The 14,659-nt window shown below is 51.4% G+C and overlaps 1 protein-coding gene across 2 annotated transcripts in view; it reads right to left on the reverse strand.

The window, feature by feature from the left end:
* SPNS2 (sphingolipid transporter 2) overlaps window positions 1-14,659 on the reverse strand; it is a 120,176-nt gene that overhangs the window by 3,459 nt on the left and 102,058 nt on the right. For both annotated transcript variants that reach the window (XM_027882148.1, XM_027882147.1), the window contains one exon: window positions 12,529-12,692. In XM_027882148.1, the coding sequence (XP_027737949.1) occupies window positions 12,529-12,692 (164 nt within the window). The remainder of the gene's footprint in view (window positions 1-12,528; window positions 12,693-14,659) is intronic.

Below are 14,659 nucleotides of genomic sequence, written 5' to 3' on the forward strand. Positions count from 1 at the left end.
CACTGCTGATGGGGGAACCATAAACACACACAACTTCCCTGCTTTTATTCCTTGTAGTTCAGCCTCCTATGGGATAAAATGTACCTCCCTTTTATTTTAACACGTTTCTCTCGAGTTCTGCTTTATCTCTGTCTCGCAGATGGGAACAGAGGCCTGGAGGGGCTAATCCTGAAATGCATTTGGAAGATCTCACGGGAAATTAGACCCCCACATGCCTGGAGAACCTGCTGGGGAGAGAAATGACTTTCAGGGCTCACCCAGGAGGCTGGTGGGCAGAAGGGAGAGCTGACAAATCCCCAGATCTGGTGGGTGCAGTGCCCATTGCAGCCCTTGCTCCCGGCTCAGGCACAGCTGCTCCCAGCGGGGCAGGTGGGGATTTGTTTGTTTTCTTAAAGCAAACCTACTAATAATAAACTGTAAACTCTCTTAGGTGGCAAAATGTAGTACATGGGCTTAAACTAACAAGGCTCAAGAGCATCTAAATCCCTGATTAAGTCCCACTTGCCGTTCTAATGAAGATAATCCCCCACTGAATGGCCCCGCTTCCGACCAGGGAGATCTCACCCAGCACTGGCTCCAGAACTGTTCTGTTTTCTCTGCAGTGTTTTCTTAAGATTGAGAATGTTTTCATTCCTTGAAGAGAGTAGGGGTGGGAACCAGTCTGTTGTTTCCTGAGGGGAAGGAAACTCCCCCAAATTGCCTTTCAAGAACAGAAGCTGTACAACTTTTTTTGGTGGTGTTTTTTTTTTTTTTATGGGCTCCTCCCGCAGTTAAAAACGTGGCTGATTCCCTCTAACCCCCATCACTTCCTCTCCTGTCAAACCTAAATATTTCTCCTAGATCCTATCAAACCATTTCCATGTAGTGTGACAGCACCTATAATTCTGAAGTATTTATAAGCCTGTCTGTTTAATATTAAACTACAGGCTCCAGTGCTGTTAAATATTTATGCTATGTAAAATGGATCTAATTCCACAGCACCTCGGCCAGCCAGAGACCTGCAGGAGGAAAAGACAGCGGATTTAAGATAACAGATGAGTGGCCAGGATTTTTTACAGGTCAGCTGAGCTCTGTTTCAGGATCTGGGCAGGATTATTCTCTGAATGCTCTGTCCCTTGCAGCCCAACAGCTGATGGAGGTTCCAGCGCTGCTGGGCAGCCCCCAGGGACTTGGAAGAGCTTTTGCTGCCACATCCAGGGCAAGAATGTTCTGCTCCACCTGGCCCCAGATCTGCCTCTCACCTGCAGCCCCACCTGCCCCAGCAGCTCAGGGTGAAGCTGTGGGGACCAGCAGTGGGACGTGTCCCACTGACTGAGCTCCAGGGACGTGTCACCTCTGCCCACGAGCTCCAAGCCCAGCCAGGAACAGGTCAGGAAGGAGGACACACCCCAGTGTGTGCAGCACCACCATGCTCAGGGCCCCAGGAGAAGGGCTGTGCTTCCAGAGAGCCTTTGGGAACGCTGCCAGCCCGGTGAAAGTCCCGTTTCACACCCAAGTTAAACACCACCTGCATTTCAGCATCCTGCAGCTTTCCCGGGTTTCCTGGATTTCCAGGCTCTGGATTTTGTAACTATGAATCATATTAGGAAATAACGTCCTGATTTTTACAGCCTGCTGTACTTAACATCACTTAGCTTTTACAGCCAGCAGTAAAATGCTTCGGTGAGGTCCTTCTGGCCTGAAAAGGACTCCTTTTTTGAGTGACTGAGCAGGAGTTTCTGACTTTTTGGGCAGGAGCTCGTTCAGCAGACAGGACTATTGGGGCTACAGGGGCAGCTGGGCCACTGGACTTAGCAATTCCTGCCTGTGATTAGGGATCCCTCTTCATTTCACTGCAGAGAATTCTGTGTTGCTGATGCACTGTGCAAACATGAAGTGCCTGTTAGAAGCAGCACTTCAGGAAGGGACACAGATGGACCAACCTCTAGCAGATTCCTCCCTGTCTGAACTTCCTCAGATGTTTCTGGGGGTGTTAAACCTCTCCAAAAGGCCTTGTGAACACACTGAAACCTGGAGTTTATCCACTGGTAAATGAGCACAGGGAGGTACTTGCACAGGAGGGCACTGCTGGTGCTGTCACTGTAACTCCTGCGGGCCACCGACAACATAGCCACGGAGCAGGAGAGCTGGGACAGCTCCAGGTGGGGTTTCTTGATCTTCACATGCACTCAAACTCCACCAGGGAAGTGCAGATCCCAGGGCAGGAGTGATGCTGTCGGTGCGCTCTCCCTCACCCCAGAGGACAGGGCAGATCCAGCTGGAAGGAGCAGAGACCACCGAGGCAGAGGAGCACAAAGTGAATGTAGGCACGGGCAGAGTCCTCCCTGCACCAGACCCAGCTCTGAATTCCAGCCCCGGCTGGGACAGGGGGAAGTGTCAGGAGGTGTTTGTTTTATCCGCAGAGATCAATAACCCCTGGCTGAAGGCGATTGCCAGAACACACCCCGCTTTTAGTGCACAAAGGAGGGAGAGGACTCAACAGCTCTTCCCACTCCTATTTTCCATGGCTGTCAACACCCTCATTAACACGGTCAGCTTCAGGGGGATAGAGCGCTCACTGCAGTGACCTGCCAGCAACAAACAGGTAATCAGGACCAGGAAACACTTAAGAACACAACCAGCCACCCCTCAGACATCATCACACCTCTCTCCTGCTCTCCACACACCCTCCTGCTTTGTCTCACTTACAGAGGAATTTAGAACCGCACTCCACTGGGATTTTTCCACATTTCCCTTGAGGTTTTTGAATCAGTCAAACTCCACTAAATGCTCCGAGTTTCATCCAGTCCTGCCCGGTGCCAACATGCAGCTCATGCAGAGATTTGTGCCCCTGAAGCCGAGTCCGTGGCTCTCCTCCTGTCCCTCCCCGCCGGAACCCGCGGGGCTCTCTCAGCTGGGCTCTGCCACCTCCGGAGTGCCACACGCTGCTCCCAGCCCTGCACCACCCCAGCACCAGACAAGGAGCAAACCCAGCAGGCTGCAGACTCCAGGTCACCTTTCCCACCCTTCACTGCAGGGTTTTGAATCAAGCAGAGCAGAACGGACCCGTGGGAGCCGCTGCTGTCCTGCAGCTGGGAGGAGGTGGCTTTGCTTCCCTGCTCCGCAGCAGGATTCTCCCGGGATGCTGAACAAGCTCTTGGTGTGCTTGGCCCCGGCAGATGAACCTCAGGATTAAAGGGTGGGCTCAGTTCCGCGCACACTGTGTCTCACCTAAAAAATCCAATGCGCAGGCTGGAAGGTGGAAAGACCTTCCCCGGTTCTTCGTTCGCGAAGAGACTGGCCATTAGTATTAGTATTTGTGCCTCCAGCTCCTCCCCAAAACACGGCTGCAGAACATCAACCCTGTCACCTCCTGCAGCAACGGCCAAATCAAGGACTGCTCCCAGGGAGCAGCTCCTGCTCTGACCGACCCCAGGCTGGTTTGATCCTGAGGTCAGTAACTCTGGGACACAACTCCTGAATTCCTGCAGAACCCTGGGCTTGGAGCAGCTGCAAACAGGGACTGAAAGGGTTGGTGCAGGAAAGGTGAGCAGCAGTGATACACCAGCCTGGAGACGTCCCCCCGAGTGGCACAGGGACAGGGCAGCACAGCTAAAAACAGTCCATGCCCTGAGCTTCCTGATGCATCCTGACAGGTTATCCAGCCTCCACGAGAGGGCTGTCACTGGAGGTCAGGGTGCTGAAGGGAAAGAGTCACAGAATGTGCTGAGCTGGAAAGGACCCACGAGGATCACCAAGTCCAACTCCTGGCCCTGCACAGGCCCATCCCCAAGGGACACCCCCTGTGCCCCAGAGGATCATCCAAACCCTCCTGGAGCTCTGGCAGCCTTGGGGCTGTGCCCACTGCCCTGGGGAGCCTGTTCAGGATGCCAAGAGAACACTTCACAAAACCCAGCAGAGAACCCAGCCCGGGAGGAATCTGGGGCAGGAAATCTCTGCCCTCTGCGGCTGCTGCCGCCCGTGCCCACCCACTGCCACCCAGGGAGGGGCCTGGGGCTTTGTGCCCCTCCAGCCCCCCATGCCAAGGCCCAGGGGGGAGCTGGTTGAGCCCAGAGCTCCTGGCAAAGGGCAGAGCTGCCCTTCCCTCTGAGCAGGGCCCGGGGGAGCCCCGGGCTGGGGGTGGCAGCTGCTCCAGCAGCTGCAGGAGGAAATGAATTGGCTCAAATCCCCTCTCCCTCCTGCACATCAGTGGCTTTAGCAAAGGCACTGTGATCAGCATGGACAGCAAATACAACTTTCCCTCTGTTGGGCTCAGCCCCTTAAAGCTGGGCAGACAACGGGAGTGTTTTCCATCTGCTCCTTTAATCGAGGTGCTGATTTGCCTCCAGAGGAAGGAACGTGGGGCAGCTCCTCTTTTTTCCCTCTTTGGCAGATCTTGACAGAGCAGAAAACTGGCATAAAGGAAAAATCAATAACCTGTCCTGCTATTTTGCCAGGCAGCTGCAGCAGAACAGATGTGAAAACGAGCAGCCAACAGCACAAATCAGGGTCCCAAGGACCGGGGTGGAAATGAACTCTGGGAAGATGTGTGGCTCAAAACCTGATGGGCTCAGAATTAAGGTGGGGGATTTCTAGTGCCATGCAAGGTGTGGATAACATCATGCTCTTATGGCCACTGAAATAATGGAGGGAGGAGGAAGTGGAAGGTCTCGCTTTTTCCTTGGCATGATTGAAAGTGAAAGGGGAGAAAACTTGACATAAAAAGCAGGTGGGATCTAATTAAACCTTGAAACAGAATATCCTGTGGAACCTCCTTTTGCCACTTGATTAGAAACATAATTCTTACCCTCCACAACAACTGCCTCATGGTACAGCTCTGACCTACCAGGTGTGGGGAATCACAGCCCCATGGAATGCTTTGGGTGGGAAGGGAGATTAAAGTTTATGTTGTTCCAACCCCCTGCCACGGGCAGGGACACCCTCCACTAGCCCAGGCTGCTCCAACCTGCCCTTGGGGACTGAAGGAACCATCCCCATGTTTCCCAAGCCCTGCCTGCCATGTGATAATGGTCTGGCAGCACTGCTGGGAATGACCAAGCCAGAGCACTTAAACTCTCCTTGTTGGAGCCCTGGAAGTAACACTCCAACAGTTTAGTGCCTGTTTCTCTAGGAGGCTGTTCAGGCTGTGCTGGGTTTGCCTGGGGTCGAGTTCTTTCCCCTCCCAGTGGCTGCTCTGGGGCTGTGCTTTGGATTTGTGCTGAACACAGGGCTGATAATACAGAGATGCTCCTGCTCTTGCCGAGCCAAGGCCTCTCCTGCCCCTCCCAGTGCCACAGCCAGGACAGGTGGCCCCAGCTGACCAAAGGGATATCCCAGACCCATCTTCCTCAGCACAGACAGTGGGGGCAAGAAGGAGGAAGGGGGTGGGACATTCTGAGTGATGGAGTTTGCCTTCCCAGGTCTGTGGGAAGGGGCCCTGCTCTCCTGGAGGTGGATGAGCACCTGCCTGCCCATGGCAAGCAGTGACTTCACTCCTTGGTTTGTTTGGCTTTGCTTGTGTGCCCAGCTCTTGCTTTCCCTATTAAACTGTCTGCACCTCAGCCCAGAGTTTTCCAGCTCTTACCCTTCTGATTATCTCCCTGATCCACTTCACTGAGGGGCTGGGAGGGGCTTGGTGGGGTTAAACTCTGACCCAATCACGAGTGAATTGCTCTAACAGCCCCACAGTCAAGGCCTGCCAAAAATCTGCCTTGCAGATTGCTCCTCAAGAAGGGCTCATTGCTGCTGATAAAAGCCAATACCCCTGTAAAATGCTCTGTGATTGTGACAGGCTTCAGGAAACACAGAGCAGGGCTGAATTTTTCATTATTTCTTCCATTTCCTCGTGTCAGAGATTGTTTCTGGCTTGGAGAGCTGCCACCCCCTGCTCAGTGCTCCAGTCACCTGCGCGGGATCTGATCAGGTTTTGTCCCTGGGCCAGGGCAGCCTTAGCAAAGAATCTGTCTCAGTGAGGGCTTAAAATCCCCTGCATGGCAAAGTCCTTCCATGCCAAGAGCCCTCCTCTGCAGTGCCAATGGACTTGCTGAACCCACATGATTCCAGTGCCCCTTGTACCCTGGGGATCTTCAGTCCTGTCCTGCAGCTGATGAGCATCCAGGCACAGCTCAGCACACAGTCAGCAGCCAAGGCAGCAGCAGAAGGACTCCCAAGCAGTTTTTTGGAGAAATGAGCTCTTGCAGAGGGGAGCTTTGCCTTCCTGTAACTTCAGGCACACGGAGAAACTCCACTCTTGCTGTGGGGCAGCACTGAAGCAGCCAGGGACAGTCTGGGAATATTGTTTTCCTTTTTCCCTGGCACAGGGGATTAACCTTGCAAGGTCAGTCTGGTGGGGAATCGATGGGTTTGGAGGACCCAGAGCTCTGCCTGAAGCCTTTTCCACAGCCCAGAGCTGTGCCAGCACCAGCTGCTTCTGCCCTTCTGCCTGGGCTCAAGCAAAGCTCCTGCTGCCAGCAATTAACTCCAACAGCATATTTCAAACACCAGGAGCATTCCATGTAAGGACCACAAGGAGCTGAGCTGGCTGTGAACAACCAACCTGGCCTCTGACATGTTCCCAGCCTGCAGGAAACCCACAGGGCGACTGAAGTGACAGAACAAATCAGAATTTGTTCTGTATGAGACTGTATTTTCCATGTGCGTGACACCAGCAAAACCAGCACTGAAGTTCAGCCAGTCCCAAGCTGTCACACTCCTGTATCTGTTAACTCTCTTTATGGAGTTACAACCTTGGCCAGTAAACAGGGGAGAACAACCCACAGCTCCACAAGCAGCTTTTCCCACCAAAAATAAAACTATTTATATTTCCACACCTCTTCCCTTCGTACTCTCAACACTCTGATTCCACATAAACCATCTAATGGTCTAATTTTGTTCCATATGCAGTCTGGGTGTTTATCATGCCACTCCTGGATACTCAAAAACACACTCTTTGCCTCTCTCCTCCCATCATCACAGATGCTCTGCATCCTAATCCAGGCTTTCTGCTGCAAATTCACATGGCTTTAAAGGCCAAGGTCATTTTATCTGGGCTAAAAAAGCACTGTGGGTTTCCAGCACTGTAGGAAATGTTTAATTATTGTTCTTTTGTGGAGTAAAAAATAAACAAAGCAGCTGAGTATCAACAGCCAGTGAACTGCTCAAACATCCCTTTAGGGGAGTTGTTAAAAATCCACTTGCTGCCTCTAAAACCCTCAAATCCAAACCCTGCTTCAGTGCAGCACTGAGACATCTCTCCAAGAGAAGAGTCCAGCCTCTTAAAAGCCCCCTGTGATACATTTTCAGCTGTTTCAGAGAAGAAATATTATTTTTGGCACTGCAAAGCAGCAGAGGGGAGCACCCTCTGTGTCGGTTCAGCTGCCCCCTTAAAACCTGTGACATTGGGGATGGAGGGGACTCTGGGCTTTGCTGGCAACAACAAAGAGAAAAAGGAGGGCTGACAACTCTGCCAGTCCTTCCCCCGCCCCACATAATAGGATCTGCAAAGCAAAAATAAGGTCAGACACTTTCAAATTGCTGCAACAGGAGAGCTGGGACATCACTTTTTATCTAGTTCTGCAAAAGGCTAAAAATAAGCCTGATGTGAGGCAGAAGAAAGGAGCCTGAAAATGGATTATTCTCATTTTTCCTGTAATGCAATTTGCAGATGTGCTGTGTTTAAGGCAGCAGAAGAGGTGTCTGGACTAGGGATGGTTCTTTTTGTGGCCTGTGGCTCTCTCTCCTCTGTAAAGAATTATTTTCTTCCTAGTGTTTGTAGCCTCCACTTTTAAAATGAACCATCCATCAGCACTGCAACCCAGCAAGAGCTTCCACACCCAATCCAAGGCATTAAGAGTAAAGCTGTTTTCTTACGAAATGCTTAATTTTAATTTTAGGAGAAAGGAAAAACCTGCTGGAGCTGCTTAAATAACCTTCTTGTCATGTAAACAAATGGGTGAAGGATTCAGGCTTGCAGGGGCTCTCGGGTGCTGAGTGGTCGATGGTTTAAGACTTTAAATTCCTTTGTCCTGAGCAGCTGCATCGGTGCAGTTGTTTATCCCTGCTCTGGCAGGGACACACACTGCAGTTGCATCCTGCTGCCTGATCTGCATTGCTGTATCCTCAGAGAAGACCTCCAGGATTGCAGAGAGGGACTGAGCAATCAGCAAACCTGGATTTCCACCCAGAGCACCTTTTCATACCTCTGGGAAAACACGCGGAAGGTCTTGCGTCTCCGGGTATAAAACCAGGGATTAAGTTAAAAAAAACATTAAAAATTAAAAAAAAAAAAAAATCCTCTGAGGAGTAGATTATGTTGCACCTGCACGAGGTGTTTCTCAGGAAGAATCCAGGTGAGCTTGGTTTTCCTCAGGAGCAGCTGGAGTGACCCGTGGCTGGGGACGGGATCCCTGCTCAGCACAGCTCCTGGGGAGAACATTCCCGTCCAGGAAAGGATCCTGACACACACCAACTGCAGTGATTTACAGCCCTGGCACCAGAAGCTGTCACAGCTTGGGAAAAGGACTTTAGAAAATTGCTCTTTGTAACAGAAGGAGCACACTGTTCCCTCTTGCTGGTGAAGCTCCCAGGAAGGGCCATGGAGGTGTTTGCTCCTGGGCTCTCCAGGGGGAAGCTCTGTTATCTCCCAGATATCTGCACTGGGAGGGGGGAAGGGGACACACACACAAACCACAGGCACAATTCTCAGCAGTGCTGAGCTTTCACTGCCACTGGAAGAAGCCCCTGGAGCGCTCCCAGCCCTGGAAGCTGTTCTGTGCCAGGGCTGCACAGGTACCTGTGATGGAAGCCGGGGATAAAAGTGCAGTTATCCAATTCCTGATCCATTTCTGAGGGCCCTGCTGTGGCAACACTGTACGAATCATCTTCCTAAAATCTACCTTGGGTCTCACCAATTTTCCTTAAGCAGGTAAGAAAAATCCAGCACACAGTGGAGTCATGCTTGGAAATAAAATACAACTGCTTTTTAACCCTCCTCTGCAGAGGAACAGAATGGGAAAAGAAAAACAAGTCAAGTGAAATCACAGCAGGAATTGTATTGGAGTGGTCTGAGAAAGAACTGAAGTATTTATCATTACTAGTGCCTAAGAGCTCTTACAGAACCCGTTCTTAACAGTTTTCTCTCTCTTATCACTTTGGAAGAGTGGGATTAAATTTGTGTTACAAAAATTGCCCCCGAAATGATTGGATTAAAGCCCAGTGATGTACTCTGTCCTGTTCTCTGCCAGCCCTACATTTACTAAAAGCCTCTTTAAGCTGTCAGACTTCTGAAGCAGCATGACAATAGTTATAAAGAATTGTGTTTAAAAAAATAAAAAATAAAAAATAAGGAATTGCTGTAGAAAGCAATTTTTTTCACGAGTGTTTTTGTGAGAGGGGCAGCCTTGTTGACTGGAATTCCCGTGCCAAAAAAAGTCACCTACAAAATATGCCAGGAATTGTGGTAATGATAAAAGTAGTGTGAAAGGCTGGAAATTCTGTTTTTGAAAGGAAGTGTGGTGGAAGCTGGAGGAAGCTTTACAGGAAAGAGAGGTTGCTCTCCTGGTATCTGCCCTGCCCGGAAGGAGCAATTATCTCCAAGCGAATGCCCGGAGACCATTACACAAAGGAACAAACACACACAGAAATCCCGGCAAGAAAAACCCCGAAGCAGTTTTCACAGAGGTGTGAAAATGAAAGCAGGGAAAGCTCAGTTTCCACAGGCTGCAGAGAGCAGCGTTCCAGTTCTCTGCCCCCGCATCAGTTCATTAGGGAGGTGGGTGACACTGCCCCGTGTGCCCCGACCCCGGGGGTGATGGATGGGTTTAATCTCCGGCGCCCGCGATTCCCACAGGTTAATTGATTTCTTTTGGCAAAGCCCCTTTCCAAGACCCGGGGTCTGAGCAGCAGGACTGGCTGGAGAGGGAAAAACAAGGCATCTTGAAATAGAAATTCCTCTGTACCCAGCGAGTAATAGGCAGGAGAGGGGGGAGGGCTGGCAGGAAGGTGTGCGATGCCAAGGGCAGATGGCCTGGCAGGGAGGTGGGAGCTGGACGGCGGATTTGGGGTCCAGCACGGAGCTTTAAGCTGCTGAGAGCAAAATGCTCTGTCGTCTTTCCTCTCCCAGGCAAGCATGGAGCTACTAACAAATAAATCCTGCCCCATAGACACTGAGAACACTGAGAGAACCTGTCAGCAATGGCAACCAGGACCCAGCTCAGCACCAACCCCGCTGCAGCTGTGTCCCCCTCACAGTCTCCAGCCTTACTACAGATACTGCCTGACTTTTAACCTGAATGAAGCTGCTCTTTCCAGGAACCTCTCTGCAGGATGCCGGGGTATTTTTAACATGGGAGTGGGCACATCCCAGAAACAGCGCACGAGGAGTCATTGGAGGGAAATTATCTCGTTAACCGTTGTTTATGACAGTTGTTCTCAGTTTGTAACATGTAAGATCTGTAGCTGAATAATAAAAATTCATAAACAAATATGAGTCAGACCAGTAAGGAAAGGGAAAGATGCTGAAAGAGAGAGAGCAACAAAACCAGGTCTGACACCTGCACATGTTTCTTCAGAGAGTGGAGCAGGGGCTGTTTGGGAGGTTGGTGGGCTTTGGACATGAACAGAGCACAACCAAAGCTGCTCAGGGTAGACAGCAACAGAGAAACAAACCCTTCTGTGCAGGAGCAAGCAGAGCTGTGAGCTGTGATCTCCCTCCCAACAGTAACACCACTGCAAAGCTGGGGGTTTGGTCTAACAATTGTGTAAGACACACCAGCACTGGCACTCCGTGAGTGGCCAGCCTGTGACCTGCAGTGCCTCCTGAGCAAGACAAAGCCCCCTTCCTTGAGAGCTCCACTGGAGTGAGACCAGCTGGATACCACGGGTGCCTTGGCCAACAGAGAGGCCCATGTGGGCTTGATATGCTGATATGAAGATGGGAGTGATGTGGAATTCATCAGCATCCGAAATCCTGAGCCCCTCCTTCACCACCTGAGGTGCCGCTCGTGCCCTGCTGGCCACGCACGTGGTGCAGAGGGACAACATCTCCACCACAGTTAAAGGTGGAACAAGCACTCTCCTCTCTGAACACAGTCAAGACAAACACTGAAGCTTTCCTAGGAGCAGGTTAAGCACCCAGAAACTCATGTCCATCCTGCCATGTCCCCAACTAGTAAACGCCTGGACTCCACGTGCCCAAGCACAGAAACAGGGAGGCAGATGGAGAGTCTTCCCATCTTCCAGCCTCTTCTCCAAAGATTCTGCTGTAACATTTACCTCTTTTTTTCTCTTAGGAAGTCCTTCCTAACATCTAATCTCCAACTTCCCTTCCTGCCATTTAAAGCCCTTTTTCTCTGCAGATAACAAACCAGGCACACACACACGTCACGTCCCCACAGCCACGCTGAGGTTCAGCTCTGCAAGACTTCACCTCCTTACCACACGAGGTCTTGTTTTTCCATTTTTAAGCATCTCATTATAGGGGAATGTACATACTTAAAGGCACCAGGAGGCAGAAAACTTCTCCTTTCTCTGGTGTTTATGTGTGATAGTAAAAGGAAGGTGGAACTGCTCTTACAGGGCCACAGCACCATCTGTGGCACTGCTTCCAAATCCCTCGCACCCATCTGATAGGAAAGTGTGAGCTAGAAGGCACCACCCAAACTGTTCACACACTTATGTCAACCTCCAAACACCTTATTTTGCTCCCAGTTGTACTATGCCCACAAAGAGTGATATTCCAGGGCCCCTCTCCTTAAGGTACACTGAGGCTCCCATTCTCCTGGGGGGGAAAGGCAAAGGCAACTTCCACTCAACAGCAGACTAGTCACCTACCCACCATACTCAGCATGCCATTGCACACAGTAACTCTTATTTTTTGACAATTATGAGAAAGAGACTAACCCCAGGAGTTTGTATGTCATGTGGAAGCGTCTTCCGAATTACTGTAGTTGCCAACCGTGAGTTGATCCGAATCGGTTTCTTTACTGAAAAACAGTAGCTTGTTTTTTACAGGCTGCAGGGAGGGACTGGGAAAGCCTCTTGATCACAGCGCCCCTCGAGCACGCAGGACCCCACACACAGCTTTGCTTCCTTCTGGCCTCACCGTTCCTGCCTGCTGGAGGTGGTGAGCAGGGCACGGGGCACAGAGATGCGAGTGCCACGTGGAGCACCAAGCTCTGCGGGGCATCTCCCGCTCCTCACCTCGCAGCACAACGGTTCCAGCACAGCAGCCCCTTTGCCACGGGTGGCCTGGGCTGTGACATGCTCAGGCAAGGGTGAAAGGGGCCTGCCTGTGCCCCCCAGGGCTGTGCTCCCCTCCAGGCCACACGGCCAACCACTGAGATCCACCAGAGCAGAAGCGTGGAAAGGATGCCCAGCCAGCACCACCCAAGCCCCTGTGCCTCGTGCAGCCTCATGCTGAGCCCAGGACCTCACACAACCCCACATCCTTTACCCAGGGGGGACAGAGGCCGGGAAAAGAGTCCAAGCATAACGTTCAGGAGAGAGAACAGGCTGTGGGAGCTGCCTGTGTGCAATGGCCAGGTTACTCACTGTTGTTCAGCTTTGGCTCGGTCACTGAGGAAGAACAGGGCCGTGGCCAGGAAGAACATCCCTCCCAGGACGACGACGAAGGGGCAGAGCATGAGGGCGTAACCCAGGCTGAGGAACTCCCACACCGGGGACTCCTTTGTGCTTTGTCGAATCAGGTCTGAGATCTAGGGGAGAGGGGCACGAAAATGAGTCACTCAGATGGAAAAGAGACACGGGGCCAGTGGAGGGGACACGGTGCCCCAAACACCCGCCCACCCACCGCGTGCCTGAGGTTTGGAAGGGAACGGTGTGTTCGGCAAGAGCTCAGTGTCCCTTGCCCACTCCAGCCTTCCACGCTGGAGCCCGGGCAGCTCGTGCTGGGAGCAGCTTGGCAGGGGTTCTGCTCTCTCTGTCGCTCCTCTGGCCTGATCCCATATTCTCCCCACAGCCCTCTCATGCTCTCCTGGGCAGCAGCAGTGCCTGCATCTGTGGGTGTCCAGCCTTGGGGGTGCTGGCAGGGCCACGCTGGCACTGAGGGAGTGATTAGTCTCCTGCCACTCCTATCAAGTCCTGCTCACTCCCACACCTGACCTACCTTTGGGCAAGAGGAGGTACTAAATTGCATTTCTGTGCACTGAGTGGGAAGGGGGCAATGTTTCCCATAGAACAAAAAAAAAGGAGATCCCATCTGATTTGCAGAAATGGAACTTGACTGTGGAGTTTTGTGCCCATGGCTGGGGTGTGGGGCTCATTCCCTCCTCCAGCCTCCCAAGCCTGAAGTGCTCGTGTGTGTGCAAGATGTGGCTCTGCCCAGGGCTCAGACACAGGGGCTCACTCACACCAAAGAACCACGCACCACCAAATTTATGAGCTGAGGGAACCTGCCCCTTCCAACAGCCAAAAACCATAACTACGTGGAAGTGAACACAAGTCCGCACCTACACAAAGGAGCAGGGGCACACAATGGCATTATTTACTTCATTATGAAACGCTTTTGCTAAAACACAGCAAAATTTAATGCCTATCTGTAGCTAAACCCATCACATTTTAATATTTACTGTCCAGCCAACAGCTTCGCTCTCCATAAATCCCACAGGGTGGGAGCAGCAGCTGGGGTGGGTCTCAAGGCACTGGGTATTTAAATGTCCAGCTCTGTTTTTATCCATGACCTTTTGTGAAGGCAGAAACGCCAGTTTATACCAAAAGGCTGCAGGGGATTCTCAACATAAAATCCTACTGCTGTGCACACACACAGATCAGCTCCAGAAATAGTCAGGGCTTGTGCAGCAACTTCCAAACTGCCACATTACCCAGGATGGGAAAGGTGGGGTCAGACACAACCTGCACAAGCAAGTTCTGACATTCAAGGCTTAAATCTTGACAGTCAAGTGAGGAAATGTCACGTGCAGGAAGAAATCACCGATTCACAGCCCTGCAGCCACCTGGGAGGTAAATGTGTGTGGGGAGAGGCCTCAGCACGGGCCAAGCACAACAGAAGCTCACAGAAGGATGATGCTCATGGGGACTCAAACAGGTCACTGAGTGTGTTTGAGCAGGGAGACCCTGGAGCATTGGTGGTCTCTGGGTTAACACCCCTCTTACAGCTCCTCCTGGCTGGAGGGATGGAAAGGAGGAGCAGCCTGATGCTGCAGGTGACAGCACTGGGACAAAGCTAAGGAGGAGTTCCTGTCCCCTCAAAGAGAACTTCATTCCCAGTGTAAAACACACAAAGAAAAACAAGAGTGTTGCAAACAAGTCTCATGTGAGAAATGATGGTTACAGCGTCCTTAGACTGAAGCCGAGTAACAGCAGCCATTACTCCGGGAGATTTATTAAAAATCAGCAACAGGACTTGGATGTGAAAAGAAAGCACCCACAGTAAAGTAGCAGAGTGTGCTCTGCACCCAGGAGACAGGGACATCAGCTGATCATTAATTCCCTTTTGGATGCAGACACCTTAATTCCCAACATTTCCCTTACTCTTCATTATGAACCAGAATTTGGCACCGAGTCAGCCTCTCTGTCAGGCTGCAATAGCTGGAATTGAGGCTATTCTAAGAAATCTAGACATTCTAAACCACTTTTCATTATTGGGAATGGATATAATTATTCTCCAAGAGGACCAGACAATAAATCACTTGACAAATTGACA

Source organism: Empidonax traillii, unplaced genomic scaffold, assembly GCF_003031625.1.
Source record: "Empidonax traillii isolate 1590-97213 ecotype Southwest subspecies unplaced genomic scaffold, ASM303162v1 scaffold101:size1699134, whole genome shotgun sequence".
NCBI lineage: Eukaryota > Metazoa > Chordata > Aves > Passeriformes > Tyrannidae > Empidonax > Empidonax traillii.